Source organism: Plecotus auritus (genome assembly GCF_963455305.1).
Source record: "Plecotus auritus genome assembly, chromosome: 3".
NCBI lineage: Eukaryota > Metazoa > Chordata > Mammalia > Chiroptera > Vespertilionidae > Plecotus > Plecotus auritus.
The window spans coordinates 127674323-127696489 of record NC_137772.1 but is presented as its reverse complement, the minus strand read 5'-3'; the positions used below and the strand labels follow the sequence as shown (position 1 = coordinate 127696489).

The 22167-nt window shown below is 42.7% G+C and overlaps 1 protein-coding gene across 3 annotated transcripts in view; it reads left to right on the top strand.

Annotated features, from left to right (window-relative positions):
• Positions 1-22167, top strand: part of ATP8A2 (ATPase phospholipid transporting 8A2) — a 700434-nt gene that overhangs the window by 348034 nt on the left and 330233 nt on the right. For all 3 annotated transcript variants that reach the window (XM_080660784.1, XM_080660782.1, XM_080660783.1), the window contains one exon: positions 2956-3128. In XM_080660784.1, the coding sequence (XP_080516910.1) occupies positions 2956-3128 (173 nt within the window). The remainder of the gene's footprint in view (positions 1-2955; positions 3129-22167) is intronic.

The following is a 22167-nucleotide window of genomic DNA, read 5'->3' as shown; positions in this document are numbered from 1 at the left end:
AGGAAGAAGAACAAAGTTGGAGAGGTCACAATACCAGATATCAGGCAATATTACAAAGCCACTGTTCTTAAAACTGCCTGGTACTGGCACAAGAACAGACATATAGACCAATGGAACAGAACAGAGAAACCAGAAATCGACCCAATTCCATTATGCTCAATTAATATTTGACAAAGGAGGCAAGAGCATACAATGGAGTCAAGACAGTCTCTTCAATAAGTAGTGTTGGGATAATTAGACAGATGCATGCAGAAAAAAAAAATGAAACTAGAACATCAACTTACACCATACACAAAAATAAACTCAAAATGGATAAAGGACTTAAACATAAAACAGGAAACCATAACAAACTTAGAAGACTCCATAGGTACCAAAATATCAGACATACTGTATGTTGTAGCAATATCTTTACCAATACAGCTCCTAGGACAATGGAAACTAAGGAGAAAACAAATGGGACTACATCAAAATAAAAAGCTTCTGCAGAGCAAAAGAAACTATCAACAAAACAACAAGAAAGCCCACTGCATGGGAGAACATATTTGCCAATGTTATATCTGACTAGAGGCCTGGTGCACGAATTCGTGCATGGGTGGGGTCCCTTGTCCTGGCCACGGATCAGGGCCGATAGGCGCCCGCTGGCTGGGCAGAGGGACCATGGGAGTTTGGCAGGCTGTGGGAGGTTGGCTGTGGGAGTGTACTGACCATCAGGGGGCAGCTCCTGTATTGAGTGTCTTCCCCTTGGTGGTCAGTGTGTCGTCATAGCGACTGGTTGACCATTCATAAGGGTCGCTTAGGCTTTTATATATATACTAGAGGCCCAGTGCACAAAATCATGCACAGGTGGAGTCCCTCGGCCTGCCCAGTAATCGGAGCCAATTGGGACCATCTCGCTCAGTTTCTATCAAGGCAGTTGGGTCCAGATCGTTGAGGGGGAGGGGCTGATCAGGGCTAGCAGATGGGGGAGGGACCACTGTAGGTTGGCTTGCTGCAGGATGTTGGCTGTGGGAGCACACTGAACACCGGGGACAGCTCTTATGTTGAGCATCTGCCCCATGGTGGTCAGTGTGTGTCATAGCGACTGATCGACCAGTCATTTGGTCGTAGGGTCAAAACAGTCGCTTAGGCTTTTATATATATAGATAAATAAGTGTCTAATCTCCAAAATTTATAGGGAACTCATACATCTTAACAAAAGGGAGATAAGCAATCCCATAAAAAATGGGCAAAGGACCTAAATAGACATTTTTTGAAAGAGGACATACAGAAGGCCAAGAGACATATGAAAACATGCTCAAAGTCATTAATCATCCAAGAGATGCAAATCAAAACGACAATAAGGAACCATCTCACATATGTCAGAATGGCTATCATCAACAAACAAGTGCCATCAAGGATGTGGAGAAAAAGGAATCCTCGCACTCTGCTGGTGGGAATGTAGACTAGTATAGCTACTGTGGGTAACAGTATGGAGTTTCCTTAGAAAATTAAAAATGGAACTCCCATTTGATCCAGTAATCTCACTTTTAGGAATATATCCAGAGAAATTAGAACACCATTCAGAAAGGATACATGCACCTCTATGTTCATAGCAGCACAATTTGCAGTAGCTAAGATTTGGAAACAGCCTAAGTGCCCATCAACAGATGAGTGAAATAGAAAACTGTGGTACATCTACACAATGGAATACTATGCTGCTGTGAAAAAGAAATAACTCTTACCATTCGCAACAGCATGGATGGACATAGAGAGCATTATGCTAAGTGAAATAAGCCAGTCAGAGAAAGATAAATATCACATGAATCCACTCATGTGGAATTTAATAAACAACATAAACTGATGAATAAAAATAGATCCAGAGACAGAGAAGCATCGAACAGACCGTCAAACTTCAGAGGAAAAGGGTTGGGGGTGGGGGTGGGGAGATCAACCAAAGGACTTGTATGCATGCATATAAGCATAACCAATGGACACAGACACTAGGGAGGGTGAGGGCATGTGCTGGGGGTTGGGAGTGGCTGGGGAAAGGTCAGTGGGGGAAAAAGGAGACATATGTAATACTTTATACAATAAATAATTAAAAATAAATAAATAAATCAGCAACATATATTTTTCCCAAGAAACACATTTATTTATATGGAGCTTCTATGGGGCACCAAGAAGAATATGTATGTAGTATAAAGGAGGGGAGAGAAAGATAGTTGTAAGGACTTTAGCAATTATAGTTCCAAAGAAGAATTTGGATGCTGTATATCTGCAATAGGCTGCAGCCAGGATGGTTTATTGTAAATATCAAATGCATATATCACTATGGGGATGTTTTCACTAATGAAACAGACCTAGAAAGCAGTCCAATGAAATCCTATATAATAAAAGCCTAATATGCAAATTGACTGCACGTCAGAATGACTGGTGGAATGAATGGTCACTATGATGCACACTGACCACTAGGAGGCAGATGCTCAATGCAGGAGCTGCCCCCAGCTTGCAGGCCCCCAGCCAGCCAAGTTGAGTGCCAGCTGGTGCCCCCCTGATTACCCCACTGGTCGCCCTGCAGAGGGAGGTGACCTGCAGCGGCAGTGGGGGGCGGGGCCATCAAGTGGGTGGCAGCAGGGGGCAGGGCTGGTGAGCGGGCGGGCACCAGGCCAGCCAAGGTGGGTGCCAGCAGGGCCCCCATGATTGCCCTGCCAGTTGCCCCACAGATTGACCCTGATCACCGGCCAGGCCTAGGGACCCTACCCTTGCATGAATTTCGTGCATCGGGCCTCTAGTTTTAATATACAAATATACCAAATTGAACTTTGTTTACATTATGTATATTACATATATTTTACATTGGAATGGATATGTTCTCTTTTCCAGGAACTTTTGATTTCTGTTTTGGGTTTGATATGGTAACCAGACAAAAATGTGACCTTTCCCCCCCATCCCCACCCATCCCAACTATTGTTTCAGGCAACAAGGGCAGCCATTACTCAGCACTGCACAGACCTTGGAAATTCTTTGGGCAAGGAGAACGACATAGCTCTCATCATCGATGGCCACACCCTCAAGTACGCGCTCTCCTTTGAAGTCAGGAGGAGTTTCCTAGATTTGGCGCTCTCTTGCAAAGCTGTCATATGCTGCAGGTAGGCCTGCACCAGCTGTGGGAGGTTCATATTCTGACCCGTCCCTGTCTTGTATCTATAGAAAAGAGATCAATGCATGGGAATTCTAGAGGTACGGACTCATAAAAAGGGCAAAACCAAAATACGAATTTAACTGTCCATTCACAGATTTTGTGGAAGACAGTTAGTGTTTATTATTTTTGTTTTGTTTATAGTCTTCTGAGAAGATAAAAGAAGAGCCAGGGCCTCTAGTCATAGTCACACTGAGGGGTAAACTGGAAAAATTTCTGCCTCAAGCTGGTGTGGGAAGTTAGACAGGTCCTACTAACTACTTGGTTCCTTGGTTCTGGATGGCTGAGCTCAGCTTCCAAGACCTGTGGGATTTTGGTGCCTCTTTGCTGGTTTCCAGTGGGTATTTCTTTTTGGTCAATAAGGAGCATTGATTGGGTCCTTGCTGTGCTAATTTTTGTGTTACACTCCAATGAGAAGGCTTTGTTGGCTTTTCATGAATTCTGAGAAGGTTTTTAGGGTGAGAGTTGTTACATCCACTGGCTATACGAGATACAGATCTGATAGAAATTTGAAAATCAGACAGAATTATAAAGAAAACTATTTGACAGCTGAGTGCACCACCCAGAAGTTCAGTAAACAGCCCTAAAGGAGAGAGGAAAGTGCTGACTCCTGAGAGCACTGTGTTTAGACAGCACCTGGTATGGGGTGTAATGCTCTGTGCACATCATTGGATTAGTAATCTCATTAGTGCCTGCTTATGTGTGGTGGCTACACACTTTTATACCTTTTTAAACATTATTTTCTATGATATTTTCTCAGAAGCCAGTTATCAGTATGCTTTTAACTTTCTCACTACATTAACGCTTTAAGCATGCCTTGTGTTGGGGTTCCGACAAGGTCACCTTAGAGCAGGCATCCTCAAAGTTTTTAAACAGGGAGGCAGTTCACTGCCCCTCAGACCGTTGGAGGGCCGGACTATACTATGAACAAATTCCTATGCGCACTGCGGGCCCGGGACGAGTCGGCTGCTAAGCAGGACAGGCAGCGGCACCTGGCGGGCCGGATAAATGTCCTTGGCGGGCCACATGTGGCCCGTGGGCCGTAGTTTGAGGACGCCTGCCTTAGAGTAACCAGTTGTCATGTTGACCAAATTGGCCTTACTATATCTACCTTAGAAGGCCCTGGTGACATCATCTACCATGCCTCTTCTTTCTATCCATACTTCTCACCACACTGCCTGCTTGGGATGCCCAGTGAGTCAGAGGGCAAGCCCACTGCCTGGCTTCAGGACAGCGGTTGCTCCCAGGTCTCCTCACCGCCCTCATCCCCAGCCCAGGTTCCTGCATGTGACCGAAGAATCTGTTCTTATTTCCCCACAAATAAACCCTTCACCCAGAACCCGGAACTGTCCATCATCACATAATGATAGTTCTCTATCATTTTATTCTGCCATCTTGAGCCCTTTCCTTAGTTAGAACATCCCCCCCCCCCTCCCTCGCTCTGTGAGGAGAGCTGAAGTGGTTGATGGGGGAGCCTCTGGGCAGAAGGAATGCTGTTCTTGAGTGGTGGATGCAGGATGTTCAAGGGCAAGGAACAAATTCAAATGTGTTTGAAACAATGAACAAGAATGCTGTGCTGTCTTTGAGTGAGGAAACTTGTGCAATTCTGAGAGACTTGGGGTACTGAGGATGACCAGAGCATCTGGAAATGAAATACCAGGCTCCTGGTTTTATGATGGCCTCCCTCCCTATTTTTAAACAACTTATCCTATCTAATAAAAGAGTAATATGCAAATTGACTGTCACTCCAAGACACAAGATGGCCGCCCCCATGTAGTCAAAGATGGCTGCCCCCATGGGGACACAAGATGGCCACCACAAGATGGCCTGCAGGGGAGGGCAGTTGTGGCCAGTTAGGGGTGAACAGGCTAGCAGAGGAGGGCAGTTGGGCGTGACCAGGCCAGCAGGGAGGGCAGTTAGGGGTGACCAGACTGGCAGGGGAGGGCAGTTAGGGGTGACCAGGCCAGCAGGGGAGGGAAGTTGGGGGGGACCAGACGTGCAAGGGAGGGCAGTTGTGGGCGATCAGCCAAACAGGGAGGGCAGTTATGGGTAACTGGGCCAGCAGAGGAGGGCAGTTGTAGGGGGACAAGGCCTACGGGAGAGGGCAGTTGGGGGAGACCAGGTCAGCAGGGGAGGGAAGTTGAGGGGGAACCAGGCCTGCAGGGGAGGGCAGTTGTGGGGGGACCAGGCCAGTAGGGAGGGCAGTTAGGGGTGACCAGGCCAGCAGAGGAGGGCAGTTGGGGGGACCAGGACAGCAGGGGAGGGCAGTTGGGGGAGAACCAGGCCTGCAGGGGAGGGCAGTTGGGGGGGACCAGGCCTGCAGGGGAGGGAAGTTGCGGGGGGATCAGGCCAGTAGGGAGAGCAGTTAGGGGTGACCGGGCCAGCAGAGGAGGGCAGTTGGGGGGACCAGGACAGCAGGGGAAGGCAGTTGGGGGAGAACCAGACCAGCAGGGAGGGCAGTTAGGGGTGACCAGACTGGCAGGGGAGGGCAGTTAGGGGCAATCAGGCTGGCAGGGGAGTGGTTAGGGGGTGATCAGGCTGGCAGGCAGAAGCAGTTAGGGGCAATCAGGCAGAGGCAGGCAAGCGGTTGAGAGCCAGCAGTCCTGGATTGTGAGAGGGATGTCCGACTGCCCGTTTAGGCCTGATCCCCCTGGGGATCAGGCCTAAACGGGCAGTCGGACATCCCTTGAGGGGTCCCAGATTGGAGAGGGTGCAGGCTGGGCTGAGGGACATCCCCAACCCCCGGGCACGAATTTCGTGCACCAGGCCTCTAGTTGAGATATAATTCACATTACCATACAATTCACCCAAAGTATATAGTTCAATAGCTTTAGTGTATTCAGAGTTTTGTAAACATCACTACAACCAATTTTAGGATATTTTAATCACCCCAAAAAGAAACCCTCATCCATTATCAGTCAATCTTCATACTCCTCCACCTTTCAAACTCCCCTCCCCTAACTACTAAACAACCACTAATCTGCTTTCTTATCTCTATAGATTTGCCTATTTGGGACTTGTATAAATGCAGTCACATAAGATGTGGTGTGTCTCTCTTTTTTTTTATTATTGTAGTAAAATATATGGAACATAAAATCTATCATTTTTAAATTAAATTTATGGGAGTGACATTGGTTAATATCATCCAATAGGTGTCAGGTGTGGGTTTCTATGTTGTACTGTGTACCCACCACACAAAGTGAAATCATCTTCCGTCACCTTAGCATAAAGTTTTCAAGGTTCATTCAGGTTGTGGGATGTATCCATACTTCATTCCTTTTTATGCTGAATAATATTCCATTGTATGGATATATCACATGTTATTTATTCATTTTGATTAACATTTGGATTGTTTATACTTTTGACTATTATGAATAATACTAGAGGGCCGGTGCATGAAATTCATGCATGGGTAGGGACTGTAGGCCTGGCTGGTGATCAGGGCCGATCAAGGCCTTCTTGCTGCCAACCAGGGCCTTCCTTTCCCGGCTGCCGGCTGCCGGCTGCCAGTTGGGGCCTTCATTCTGTGCTGCCCTCTGGTGGTCAGTGCACATCAGAGCGAGCGATTGAACTCCCGGTCTCCTGGTCGAACTCCCGAGGGGATACTTTGCATATTAGCCTTTTATATATATACTAGAGGCCCAGAGCACAAAATTCGTGCATGGTTGGAGGGGGTGTGTCCCTCAGCCCAGCTTGCACCCTCTCCAATCTGGGACCCCTCGAGGGATGTCCGACTGCCCGTTTAGGCCCGATCCCCTGGGCCTAAATGGGCAGTTGGACATCCCTCTCACAATCCAGGACTGCTGGCTCCCAACTGCTTGCCTGCCTGCCTGCCTGCCTGATTGCCCCTAACTGCTTCTGCCTGCCAGCCTGATCACCCCCTAATCACTCCCCTGCCAGCCTGGTCACCCCTAAATGCCTTCCCCTGCCAGCCTGGTCACCCCTAACTGCCCTCCCCTGCCGGCCTGGTCACCACCAACTGCCTTCCTCTGCAGGCCTGGTCCCCCCCAATTGCCCTCCCCTGCAGGCCTGGTTGCCCTTAACTGCCCTGCCCTGCAGACCTGGTCCCCCCCAACTGCCCTCCTTTGCAGTCCTGGTCCCTCCCCTGCTGGCCATCTTGTGGTGGCCATCTTGTGTCCACATGGGGGCGGCTATCTTTGACCACATGGGGCAGCTATCTTGTGTTGGAGTGACGGTCAATTTGCACATTACTCTTATTAGATAGGATAGATTGCTATGAAGATTCATGGACAGGTCTTTGTGTGGGTATGTTTTCATTTCTCTTAGGTATATACCTAGGAGAGGAAGTGCTTGATCAGTTGTAACTCTGTTTAACCATTTGAGGTAATGTTATGTTGATTCCCAAAGTGGTTACACCCTTTTATGTTCCCACCAGGTATGTGTGAGTGTTCCAGTTTCTCTACATCCATGTGAACACTTACTATTATCCATATTTTTAATTGGTTAGCCCAGTGGGTGTGAAATGATAGCTCACTGAGGCCTTCACAGAAGGCCTCATTTCCCTGATCGTTAATGATGTCAAGCACCTTTTCATGTGCTTATTAGCCACTTGTATGGCTTCTTTGGAGAACTGTTTATTCAAGTCCTTTTGCACATTTAAAAAAATCACATTATTTTTTAATATTGGGGTTGTAGAAGTTCCTTATATACTCTGGATACAAGTATCTAATTATATACATGATTTGTAAATACAGGTGTCCCAAAAACTGTATACACGCTTTAACAGCTGATAGCTCGATTTTCAAAATGAAGTGCATTTTAATAAGCATGGCCTTCATAATTATTCAAAGTGTGTTTATACATGTTTTTGGACATCCTATATTTTCTCACATTTGGTAGGTTGTATTTTCACTTTATTAATTGTATTATTTGTAGCAAAAAAATTTTTTTAATTTAATAAATCTTTATTGTTCAGATTATTACAGTTGTTCCTCTTTTTCCCCCCATAGCTCTCCTCCACCCAGTTCCCACCCCACCCTCTGCCCTTCCCCCCACCCCACTGTCCTGTTCTCATCCATAGGTGTATGATTTTTGTCCAGTCTCTTCCCGCACCCCCCACACCCTTTCCCCCCCCCCCCCCGCCCGCCGAGAATTGTCAGTCCACTCCCTTTCTATGCCCCTGATTCTATTATATTCACCAGTTTATTCTGTTCATCAGATTTTTTATTCACTTGATTTTTAGATTCACTTGTTGATAGATCTGTATTTGTTGTTCATAATTTTTATCTTTACCTTTTTCTTCTTCTTCCTCTTCTTAAAGAATACCTTTCAGCATTTCATATAATACTGGTTTGGTGGCGATGAATTCCTTTAGCTTTTTCTTATCTGTGAAGCTCTTTATCTGACCTTCCATTCTGAATGATAGCTTTGCTGAGTAGAGTAATCTTGGTTGTAGGTTCTTGCTATTCATCACTTTGAATATTTCTTGCCACTCCCGTCTGGCCTGCATAGTTTCTGTTGAGAAATCAGCTGACAGTCGTATGGGTGCTCCCTTATAGGTAACTGTTTTTCTCTTGCTGCTTTTAATATTCTCTCTTTGTCTTTTGCTCTTGGCATTTTAATTATGATGTGTCTTGGTGTGGTCCTCTTTGGATTCCTTTTGTTTGGGGTTCTGTGCACTTCCTGGACTTGTAAGTCTATTTGTTTCACCAGGTGGGGGAAGTTTTCGGTCATTATTTCTTCCAGTAGGTTTTCAGTATCTTGCTCTCTCTCTTCTTCTGGCACCCCCATAATTCGGATGTTGGTACGCTTGAAGTTGTCCCAGAGGTTCCTTACACTATCTTCATATTTTTGGATTCTTTTTTCTTTTTTCTTTTCTGGTTGAGTGTTTTTTGCTTCTTTGTATTTCAAATCTTTGACGTGATTCTTGCGATCCTCTAGTCTGCTGTTAGATCTCTGTATAATATTTTTTATTTCAGTCAGTGTATGCTTAATTTCTAGTTGGTCCTTTTTCATATCCTCGAGGGTCTTGCTAAATTTATCGGCCATTTCTAGAAAATTCTTGAAAAACCTTATAACCGTGGTTTTGAACTCTATATACAGTCGTTTGCTTTCTTCCATTTCTTTCATTTGTGATCTGTTTCTTTGTCTCCGCATTTTGGCTGCTTCCCTGAGTTGATAGAGTGGCTTTGTGTGCTAGGTGTCCTCTAGGGCCCAGTGACTCAGCCTCCCCAGTTACCTGAGGTGGACACTCTTGGTGCACCCCTTCGTGGGCTGTGTGCACAGTCTTGTTGTAGTTAAGCCTGTATTGTTGTTGGTATCACTGGGAGGAATGGACCTCCAGGCCAATTGGCTGTGAGGATCAGCTTTGTCTACACTGGGAGAACTTCTGTGCTGGAAACACTCTTATGAGACAAGACTTGCAAAAGCCTCTGTGCTCAGCTTGGATGGGGCGGAGTCTCAGGGTGGAGCAAACAGCATTGGTTTCCCGTCAGCCCTGCCCTAATAGGCCCCTGTGTCTCAGTGTCCCTCAGTAATCGCTGCAAACACCTCTGAGAGAAAGCTGCCCTCAAGTTCTGCCCGCTGCCAGACAGTCCAGTTTCTCCCTGAATGAGTCTGGGTCCCCAGTCTCTCCTGGAACAGGAGTTCAGTGCAGCCGGGAGCTTTTGTCTCCCTCCGGCTTGAGAAAGCCAGCAGTTTACTCAGTTGCCCGCCCTCGCCACCCGCGCACCTCGGTACCTCTGCCTTCTGCAGTTCCTCTGAGTCTCAGTGTGCTTTTCTCTTTCCTTCTAGTTGTAGAATTTCCACTCAGCCAGCCTTCCTGTGGTTCTGGATGATGTCTGTTTTGTCTTTTAGTTGTAGTTTTGAAATTGTTGTGCAAGGCAGCAGTTTAGGTGTTTACCTATGCCGCCATCTTGGTTTAATTTTGAAATCCATTTAATAATTTTTTATATTGTCCCTTGTGTTTTGGTGCCATATCTAACAAGCTCTCTTGTATGAGCAACTGACTGGGCTTTCTTCCATGCCTCCATTCGGGCAGGTTAGACCAGGGACATGCAAATGGTAGGAAGAGTAGAAAGAGTGGTGGGGAGGTATTTTTTCTCATAATTTCCTCTTTATGTCTATGCCGGGAAGTTGCTGTGTAGGTGGTACCTGATTTCTGTGAAGGCCACAGCACTGGAGGTTGTTCCTGCCCCACCCATAGTGAGGACTCATGGAGAGAGTGATTCTCCCTGCCAACCACCATGTTGGTAAGGGGGCCTCTCTCTGACTTGTCAGTGAGTGGAAATAAGCAAGAGCAGCAGAAACAACAAGAAACAACACAGAAAAGTCTGGTAAACTGTAAATCAAAGCAAATGTGCTTTAACCTCATGGTTTTTCAAAGGGAAATCAAAACAAGTCCGTTTGGACTCTCAGGGGAGAGCCGGGAATGCCTTCCAGGCTCGACATGTGCTTTTCTTGCCAGGTGCTTGATACTAAAGAAAAACATCTTTTCCCCCTTCTTACTTTGGCTGCTTTGAATGTTTTGTGTGTCACATAAAGCTGTACACTTAAAGCCTTTATAGGAAGGGGTTCAAACTGGAATTGGCACAGAAAGAGGAAATTTCAAATTAAATACTGTTACTGTCTACAAAATAGAAGCACTAATTGAGAGAAGGAATCCAGGAGAGCTCACTTCACTGCTCCAGGAGACATTTCTTGGCTGCTCTCACACTTAAGATTGAGAAAAATTAATACAAACTATTTTTTTAAAGCACTTGTATGCTTCAGATGTGCTTGCTATTTCTTGAGGATTTAAACTTAAGTTAAACTTAAAAGTCACTTCAAACATAAAGTTGACCTTAACTCTCACTTTTCATCTTTAAAATATAATAGTTGTAAAAGTTACTCTTTTCTCTAATCATAAAAGAAAATAATTTACTTCAGAAAATAATTTTTCAATGAAATCATGAAGCATTGTCTCCTGTCAGTATTGATTCAGAGACTGGTGAATGTGTAACATGGATAAATACTTTTAACCTGAAACAATATTTTAGGCAGCAAAAAGAGAAAAAATGTAAGAATTTGTTATATATTTTCCTGAGATTAGAGTGAAATAATTTTGCTAATTATACATGTTATGCCCAAATATTTTCCATGTAGTTAGGATCCTGGAAAGATCATAGTGTGGTCAGCAGAATAGTTCCCAGTCAGTACTCTACTGCCATTGATTGCTCTATCTGGCCGGGATGTTGGCACATTGTTTGACAAGGTATACTGTAAACAGGTTAGTCCAATAGATTTTTATTGTGGGCTTGATATTTGCATTGTACATTCCTAGGTGTCATGGGAGAACAGAGATGAGACATGGTCTTTGGCTTTTAAGAGCAAATAATGAAGTGTATAGTATAGTATAGTATAGTATAGTATAGTATAGTATCTATACTAGTAAAAGGGTAATATGCTAATTAGACCAGACATCTTCCAGACGTCCTTCGGACAAAGCCATGGTGGCGGGGCCAAGGCAGAGGTGGTTAGGGGCGATCAGGCCAGCAGGAGAGAGCAGTTAGGGCAGTGGTCGGCAAACACATTAGTCAACAGAGCGGCAAACCGCGGATTACAAACTGCATGTGGCTCGCGAGCCGCAGTTTGCCAACCACTGAGTTAGGGGGATCAGCCTGGCAGGGGAGAGCAGTTTAGGGGTATCAGGCCAGTAGGGGAGAGCAGTTAGGGGGATCAGGCTGACAGGGGAGCAGTTAGGAGCATCAGGCAGGCAGGCAGAGTGGTTAGGGGCGATCAGGCAAGCAGGCAGAGTGGTTAGGGGTGATCAGGCAGGCAGGCAGGTGAGCGATTAGGAGCCAGTGGTCCAGGATTGCGAAAGGGATGTCCAACTGCCGGCAGTCGGACATCCCCTGAGGGGTCCTGGATTGGAGAGGGTGCAGGTCGGGCTGAGGGACCCCCCCCCCATGCAGGGATTTTGTGCACCGGGCCTCTAGTCCTATATATTAAAAGCTTAATATGCTAAGTGTCTGGTCATCTGGCTGGCAGTTCAACCAATCAAAGCATAATATGCTAATGATATGCTAAAGCTGTTCAACCACTCGCTATGACATGCACTGACCACCAGGGGGCAGACAGTTGACTGGTGGACCAGTTGCTATGACATGCACTGACCACTAGGGAGCAGACAGTCAACAGGTTGATCAGTCGCTATGATGTGCACTGATCACCAGGAGGGAGACGTTCTGACTGGTAGGTGAGCTTGCTGCTGGGGTCCCATTGATTGGGACTGAGCAAGATGGGCCGGACACGCCCTGGAACCCTCCCGCAGTCTCTCCCTGGCTGGCTAACCTCCCATGTCCCTTCTTGACCCCAGTCATGCACCAGTGGGGTCCCTCGGCCTGGCCTGTGCCCTCTCACATTTCGGGACCCCTTGGGGGATGTTGTAGAGCCGGTTTTGGCTCGATCCTGCAGGCCAAGTTGAGGGACCCCACTGGTGCACGAATTCGTGCACTGGGTCTCTAGTAGTATAATATAGTACTTGCCTCTTCTCTACTTCTTTGCTTCTCATGTAGGCCCCAAACTTCTTGAATCAGGCCCTCAGTGAAGCTAGCAGAGCCAACTCTCCAATAACTTCCATCTTGCCATATGTAGCAGACTCCCAATTTCTTTCTTGATTCCTCCTCAGCATTTGGTATGATGGTTCCCCCTTGGATTCTCCTATATTTCTGTGGCACATCTCCCTAGTCATGTTGTTTTTCAAAAGGTTTTGCTTTTAACCCTGCAATATTCTCACTCTCTATCTTCTCCCTAGTGTAGCCATTTATTTTTATGACTTCATCCATATTCTACACTAGTTATTCTAAACACCAGATTCATATTGGATCATCTGGAGAACTTTATACAATTTTTCTCCACAAAATGTTAAGCATAGAATTACCTTATGACCCAGTGATTCCACTCCTAGGTATACAACCAAGTATTAAAAACAGGTAATCACACAAATACTTGGATGTTTATAACAGTACTATTCACATTATTCAAAAGGAAGAAACAACCCAAGTGTTCATTAGTAGATGAATGGATAAATAAAATGTATATTTATACAATGGAATATTATTCATCCCTGAAACATGAATGAAGCACTGCTACATGCTACAACATGGATGAACCTCATAAAGATACCTAGCAAAAGAAACCACTCACAAAAGACCACATATAATTTGATTACATTCATATGAAATATTTATTTATTTATTTATTTTTAAAAAGTTTCTTTTTTTTTTTAAAATATATTTTATTGATATGTTACAGAGAGGAAGGGAGAGGGATAGAGAGCTAGAAACATCGATGAGAGAGAAACATCGATAAGCTGCCTCCTGCACACCTCCCACTGGGGATGTGCCCGCAACCAAGGTACATGCCCTTGACCGGAATCGAACCCGGGACCCTTGAGTCCGCAGGCCGACGCTCTATCCACTGAGCCAAACCGGTTTCGGCCATATGAAATATTTAAAATAAGCAAATGCATACAGACAGAAAGCAGATTGGTAGTTGCCAGGGGCTAAGAAGAAGAGGAAAGGGGATCAAATGTTTAATGGTTATAGGATTTCTTTGTAAGGATGATGAAAATGTTTTGGAACTAGATAGAGGTGATGGTTGCACAACATGGTGATATACTAAGTGCCACTGAATTATTATGCTTTACAAGGGTTAATGGTATGTGAACTTTATCTTAAAAATGTAAACACATGAATAAAAGAGTTTATCCATTTAGATGAAAAGGTTGTTGAATGAAATGGAATGTTAATGAAAGTTTTACTCATCTGAATGAAATCTTTGTTGAAAGAAAACAAACAGAAAGGATTCTGATTCCCAAGCCCTGTCCTAGAACAATTAATTCAGAACTCTAGGAATTTTAGCAACTCCCCTCTTAAGTCTCATGATTAGTCAGGGTGGAAAATGGATGACTTCTCCAGTTCAGCATGATCCCTTTCTTGAGCCTGCAGACCTATAGATCCATCTACGTCTGGCACTTTTTCACACTGGCATTTTTTGTGGACCTTAAATTCAAAATGTGTAAATTGAGTTAGTCACAGTCCTCCTGTCTGTGCATCTCCTCACTCCTCTGGTCTTCCCCACTGGTCTTGAGTTTACTGTCTTGGTCGACAGACTGGACCACTCTCCTCTGAGTCACCAGAGCCTGTTGATAGCATACTAGGTATGGTTTTAGGAACTTTTAGAAAGATCAAATCATATAAGCAAGTTATATAGAGGTCAGAAATTACAGTCCTTAATGTGTTGATCCTTGATAAGTATTGTCTTTGTTTGTATAAATGAGGAAATAAAGGCCTCAAAAAATTACATCATCTTGCCCAAGGCTCTAGCTAGTGATGGACAGTGATGGACATGCTAGCATTTTATCCTGAATCTGAATATCAGGGTTCTTAAATCACGTAGGTGACAACATCAACTAAGGCATAGTCACATGTCTATTATTGTTAATACTTGCAGCTTCTAACAAAAGCTTTTGCTTTTAACCTTCTTTTTTAACTGTAGAATTTGTAGAAACCTCATTAGCATAGAGCAGCCGTGGGCAAACTATGGCCCGCGGGCCGGATCCGGCCCGTTCGGCTGTTCTATCCGGCCCGCAGAGCCGAAAGAGTGGAGGGTTCTCTTGCTCTCCCCTCCGCTCCTTCACCAGCAGCAGTGTTAACATGGCAACGTCGGGAAACACAGCCGCAGCTCCTTCTTCGGAGTGGGCGGATTTATATCTGCCCATTCAGTAGAAGGAACAACCTCTCAATCTTCCAGAGGCTCCTTGTAATGCCTGCGGACGCGTCTCCCGACATCACCCTGGGAATGCGTAGACACGTTATCCTGGTGATGTAGGGAGACACGCCCCTGGAGAGCACAGTATCAGAGCATTAGCTATAAAGGAGACCAACAACACTGTTCCCACTGAAGCTGATGTTTTAAAGACCAAAAACCTTTCAACCCAGTCTACATTGCCATCTACATCTACGTCCCGGGCATAATTTGGAAGTTGCACTAAAGAAAATGTTTAATTTACTGTTTACACATTTTGTTCTTTTCTATTTGTTTTAGTTTTAAATTATTTTATTTAAGTTTAATTTGAAAGGCTTTTGTACCTTTCCTTTGTTAGGCAATTTTATTTTGCCTTTGCCATCTTCAATATAAAGTATGTTATTGTGCTATGATTCCTCCATTTTTTGAAGTTTCAAATTATAATAATTAGTGTTTACATTCTTCTTGTTAAAATGTTTGAAATGAATAAAACTATTGAAATAATAAAAAAAAGACCGTACCCTTTTATGTAATGATGTTTACTTTGAATTTATATTAGTTCACACAAACACTCCATCCATGCTTTTGTTCCAGCCCTCCGGTCCAGTTTAAAAACCCATTGTGGCCCTCGAGTCAAAAAGTTTGCCCACCCCTGGCATAGAGTCTTGTAGGATGTCATTCTCAAAGGGATGAGTCATGTAGAAAATGTGTAAATCACTTTCGATATATTCAAGAAGGAACTCTCTGTTCTCTTTCTCTGTTTCCTTTTCTTAAAACTATTGTCTTTTGTATTTTCTTATTTTTATTTTTTCTTTGAAGCTATTTTTTTCAAAACAGAGATACATTTTGTAGGCTCAGATTCAGTGGGAAAGGTGGGAAGGAATGTTGACCTCTTTGGAACTTCCAAAAATGTTGAAAGTTAGTGCATATTATCAGGAAAAGAGTCATGAAGGAATCATCAGGGTCCTCCCTCAGAGGAAGCTGGTGGATGGCCTCTCCACACCTCCCTGCAAACACAGGGAATCCTCATGGCCCCCAGTGTGGCCATATTGGCAGACATGATTTATGTTTTTATGTCCCTGGGCAGGAGATGGAGTGAAAGGAAAACACCACAGCAGGGATTTCCACTGGATGTGCAAATTAAGGGCTTCAGAAGATATCATTTATTTTTTGGGATGTATTTAAACTTCTGTCCTTTGGGATAGATTCAAAGATAAACATGTGTAAACCTACTGTGGTGCCATAGAAATAAAGACAGTCAGGAGAAGAAGGCAGAGGGGACACAATGAATTTTTCTAAAAACTTTTTGGGTTTATTTTGTAACTCAAAGAGTGATTTATATTTCTTGTAGAGAAGTTAGGAAATGCAGATAAGCAACAGGAACGAAGACAGCATTCACAATCCCACTGGCTAGAGTTTATCGCTCACTGTTAACAATTGGTGTTTAAATCTAGATCTCTTTCAGTTCAAATATATATTGGAGTAGGGTTAGACTGTTAAAATATGTGAAGTGAAAAGGTTATAAAAAATTGCTATGTCAAATAGTAATATAAAATGTGTTTTTTAAAAGCTTAATAGTGTTCTGTTATGTAAAAACATAATTAGTTTAACATTCCTAGATGTTGGATATTCAGGTTAACAAGTTTTTATTATTATTATTATAAAGATCACTACGATTTTTATAGCTAAATATTTGCAAAGACAGTTGACTAATTTCCATAAAGTAATAATAGATTCAACAGTAAGCAACATAGAAATTTGCAAAAAGGGTTGTGCCCTTCACTTAAGAAGGTGGTTATTTGACTTAGAATGAGAGAGATTGCCAGTAGCTCACTTCCTGCTGGGACAAATGTATTCTCCTCTGGTTAGTAATCATAGCCTTACCAAGAAAAGGGAGCAGTTGAGAGATTAATTTGTAGCAGGATAGTTACATGAGCAGAATCTAAAAGGAAATCAACATAGATTGAACAAAATTGCCTAGCACTGTGGTTGGCAAACTGTGGCTCATGAGCCACATGCGGCTCTTTGGCCCCTTGAGTGTGGCTCTTCCACAAAATACCACAGCCTGGGCGAGTCTATTTTGAAGAAGTGGCATTAGAAGAAGTTTAAGTTTAAAAAATTTGGCTCTCAAAAGAAATTTCAATCGTTGTACTGTTGATATTTGGCTCTGTTGACTAATGAGTTTGCCAACCACTGGCCTAGCATTTTAACACACTGACCATATATCCTTCCCATAGCTAGTTTAATCTTATACCAATTTTGTGGATTCTGTTAAGCCTATGACTATATCCCCAAACCTGTACATCTGTCCCACCTTTACACTACTTTGTATAGAAAAGAACTGAGGTTCTTTTAAGTTACTGAGGCATAATGAACAATAATAGGAAATCTCAGAGCATTATTCATTTTGTGTGTGGTATCTTGCAGCTTGTAACTACATACAAGAATTATATCAAAACAGAGTTCCGACACACTAATTAGAATTGTACCACGGATCATGTTTTAGTTGGCCTCCACATTGGTAGGGGTCCAATCATACATACACTTGCAAAAATAAAACTTTTCTTTAGTTTCTTTCATGATGTGATTTCTCAGCATCGTACATGTTTAGTTATAAGTCAGCTTCTTCCTTTGACATTTTATTCCAGAGAGTATTATTAACTTGTCAAGGTGTAAGCCTATCCTTGGGTTGTTTGTACTATGGTTTAGCATGGGTTTGCTCATTTGTTGATTAAATGCAATTAATGTAGAATCCATTTTTGATAGGTTTTTGTTTGTTTGTTTGGTTAGCTTTAAAATGAATGATATTATTTGAAAGATTACTAGTACAGCAATTGTATTTGGTCCTAACGGGCCTTATTGTTACTCTGTGATAGTAGATGATTGTTCTCATACATAAGGGTTCTTCAGCACCATCTTGAATAAAAGCAATTTAAAAAATGTTCTGTCATCCACATGTTTTACCCATACTTCTCTAGGATGAAAATTAGATTGATATAGATTTTGTAGCATATAAAGAATTGTTTATGTTAACCATTGTAAAGGCTGGCATATTGGAGACTTGGGAGTATTAATCCAAAGTAGGAGAAGGAATACAATAATAAATATGATTAAACTTTTTGAAATCAAAGCTAATTTTGATGATGACTGATGTTTAGAGATGAAGGACTATTTTCATCTTAAATACTGTCGAAAATAATTTATATGAATCACTCTACAACATCAACTTTTTATTAGGGATTTCTGTTTCCCCTCCAGCTAAAAGTTATATATTATCACTATTTATATGTAAAACTCCTTCAGGTGAGAAATAGAAAAATAAATTTACCTATCAACTTTGTTTTAAACTAGCAAAATAATTTTGTAGGGAGGTATTGTACATGTGATAAGATGTAGGCGGATATTTTAGTATAAGACTGAGAATACAAGAAATTCTTCTTTAAGAAAATCTGCGTTATATATGGGGAATATAGTCAATAATATTGTAATGACTATATATGGTGTCAGATGGGTACTAGCCTTATTGGGGAGATCACGTGGTAAGGTGTATAAATGTCTAATTACTATATTGTACACCTAGAACTAATGCAATGCGGTATGTCAACTGTAATAATAACATAAAATTTTAAAAGAAAATAACAAAGGACATCTGCTGTAAGTAATCAAAAGTAAAAGATGGCACTTATGGCATAACATGATGGGAAAATCTAGTAGGGGGCATTTAATTGTAGGGTTTGTTCTATAATAATATACTATGTAATTGGGAATGAGTCTCTGGAAATTTTGGGGTTTTGGTTATAAAATTGGTGTTATATCACTTTTTATTTTTTTAGCAGAACTGTCCTCTGAACAGTTCTCAAAAGTGGTTTATGTGGTAGCAGTTCCCTTCTGTTGATGATCTCCACACCAGTGTGTCTGTGCAGAAGCTCAGATACAGAATGGATAGTGGAGTTACCGAGGCACTTTCCTCTTTTTGGCAGTAGTCTAAGATTTATGATAGCAGGGTCTGTGTGATCTTCCATCCATTCATTCTTCTGCTTTCAACACTTTGGGACCCATATGAGATGCCAGAAGAGCTCATGGACATCTCACTTAAGGTTTTTTTCCTGTGTTTTTTCCTTTCCCCCTTTGGTATGTGATTAATTCATTGGTATATGTTATTTTTGACAATCCTGCTTACCAAATGAAACAGGGTGATGTTAGGTCAAATTGTGGTTCTGAATTCTGAAGTACAAGCTCATAATATTTGGCATCTTTCCTACTAGAAAAACAAATCAGAAAGAAAAGAATCAAGAATAGAGCCTAATTAAACATGTGGAATATGTCATGAATATTTACATCCTTGTGTCTTGCTTTGTGATAGTATTTGTACTTAAGTGCTTTTATTTCATTGTCCTGTGAAGTATTTCAGAATGTGCTTCATTAATACAATAAAGTGTCATGTTAACTTTGATTAGGCAAGAATTCCACTTCTGACAACATTGACTTTTTTCTGATTGAGGCTCTGCAAAGTAGCTCTTATATTAATTGGTCCCAAAGAAAATTATGTTTTCCATTTTTCTGTCTATATATCTGATACTTTTCCTCATTTATCATCTCCTAAATTATTGATGCTTTCCCTTTCCTGATTTTCATAGGCAATATTGCTTCTTTGACTCTGAAAACCATAACAACTGCTCTGCCCTGGAAGCTTCACTGTCCCCTAATTTGAACGGGAAGCACCAGCGTCCCAATTAGCAATTATGTGGACTTTAGCCTTCTCCATTTTGTTTTGTTTTTCCCCCAAGCTTCATTGAGTAGTCAAAAACTGCACATAATTAATGTATACAATTTGGTGATTTTGGACATCCTATCTAATAAAAGAGAAATATGCAAATTGACCTTCACTCCAACACAAGATGGCCACCCCCATGTAGTCAAAGATGGCTGTCCCCATGTGGACACAAGATGGCTGGCAGAGGAGGGGGGCAGTTGGGAGGGACCAGGCCTGCAAGAGAGGGCAGTTGGGGGCAATCAGGCCTGCAGGGGAGGGCAGTTGGGGGGACCAGGCCTGCAGGGGAGGGCAGTTGGGGGCGATCAGGCCTGCAGGGGAGGGCAGTTGGGGGGGACCAGGCCTGTAGGGGAGGGCAGTTGAGGGCAACCAGGCCTGCAGGGGAGGGCAGTTGGGGGGGCAGGCCTGCAGGGGAGGGCAGTTGGGGGCGACCAGGACAGCAGGGGAGAGCAGTTAGGGGCAACCAGGTCTGCAGGGGAGGGCAATTAGGGGCAATCAGGCAGGCAGGGGAGGGAGTTAGAGGCAATCAGGCCAGCAAGGGAGCAGTTAGGCATCGATCAAGTTGGCAGGGGAGTGGTTAGGGGGTGATCAGGCTGGCAGGCAGAAGCGGTTAGGGGCAATCAGGTAGGCAGGCAGGCAAGTGGTTGGGAACCAGCAGTCCTGGATTGTGAGAGGGATGTCCGACTGCCATCTGGTGGGATTGGGCCTAAATGGGCAGTCGGACATCCCTCAAGGGGTCCCAGATTGGAGAGGGTGCAGTTTGGGCTGAGGGACACACATCCCCCCCATGCACAAATTTCATGCACTGGGCCTCTAGTATGTGTATAATCATGTTACCATCAACACAATCAAGGTAATAAACATACCCATCACCTCCAAAAGTTTCCTTGTGTCCCTTTGGTTTTCCTTTTCTTTTCTTTCTTTTTTTTTTTTTTTTTTTTGGTATAGTAAGAACATTTAACATGAGATCTACCCTCTTCACAAATTTTTTAGTGTGCTGTACTTCATTGCCAAATACAGGCACTGTGCTGTACAGCATGTCTCTGGACGCCTTTTATAACCATACATTCACACCCATTGAACAACAACTCCCCATTTATTCTTTCCTTATCCCTCTGTAACCACCATTCTGTTGTCTAATTCTGACTATTTTAGATGCCTTGTAAAGAGGACTCATGCATTGTTGGTCTATCTGACTGACTTATTTCACTTAGCGTACTATCTTCCTTGCCCATTGATATTATCCAGTGGTAGGAAGGCTTCTCTGCTGAAAGTCTCTCTGATTGCTTAACTTTAGAGAGGGAACAGAAGAAAAGTGAGAAGCGTTCAAGTGTTTAGTTTCTCAGAGTTCTTGATATTATATTTAGTCCCACTTAGGGCTACAGGTAAATTGTCAACAGGAGAAATGTCAGATTGATGACACTAACTTAAGTTGCCAAATCTTGGAAACCTGGGCTTGGTTTGAGTTTTATGATTGGCGATGTCTAAGCTTTAGTACTACTGTCATCTGCAGAGCTTTGCTGGGTCAGCAGAGACTGCAAGCTTCTGCTGAAAGATTTGGTTTCTGTTGTTTCTGGTTAATCAGCTAACTGAGCTCTGTCAGAGTTCCAGGGCTGAACTGTCCCCAGTGGCTTAGTTCCTTTCAGGCCAGCATATGAAAAAGAGACAGACAGATAGACAGACAGCCACTCTCTCCCCCACCATCCCATCAAAATCTTGACACCTGGGTTATCCGAGAAAAACAGAGCAAGCATTTTTCTCTTACTAAGCAATTATTCATAGTAGTGTCCTTTCCCCACTTGTATATACCAGTCATTAAAGACCAAAGTAAATATACCAGCTTGAAGATAATTCTTAAACAAATATACAAGTGCCAAGTTAAAACCATCTGTCAATCGTTTGTGCATTTTTTTTCTTACTTTTATTTGTTTTAATGGAAAGGTGTTGTTTGAAAATATTAGAGCCTGAGAAATTGGGACTCCTTTGGTATCACAATATTTTGTCTATTTACAGACAATTGGACCTTAAGTTCTTATTTTCTCTTTATAAAATCATGATGAATATGTATTGAAATATTTTCCTGAAACAGAAAATAACAACAGTAAGGGAACATATGCTTATTTGTAGGTAACTTCACATGTGAGTATCGATATATGTTCAATGTTTTTTCAAACCCTGATGCTTCACATCAAAATATGAATTTTGAATTACCAAATCTGAGAAAAATACAAGATTAATATAGAAGGTAGTGAAAGCTTCTGTAAAAAGGGAAAATATAAATGTTGAATGATGTTAATTTACTTTAATGAGATTTGGGATCTGAATTTATATTCCTATATAGCCATAATTGTATATTAACCCATGTAAGTATAAACATAGCTACTTAAGAATAATAAATAATGAGTGCATTGGGGCTGGTACCAACATTTCATTAAGTTTTAAAATATTTATTATCAGAGAGGTTAAAGAA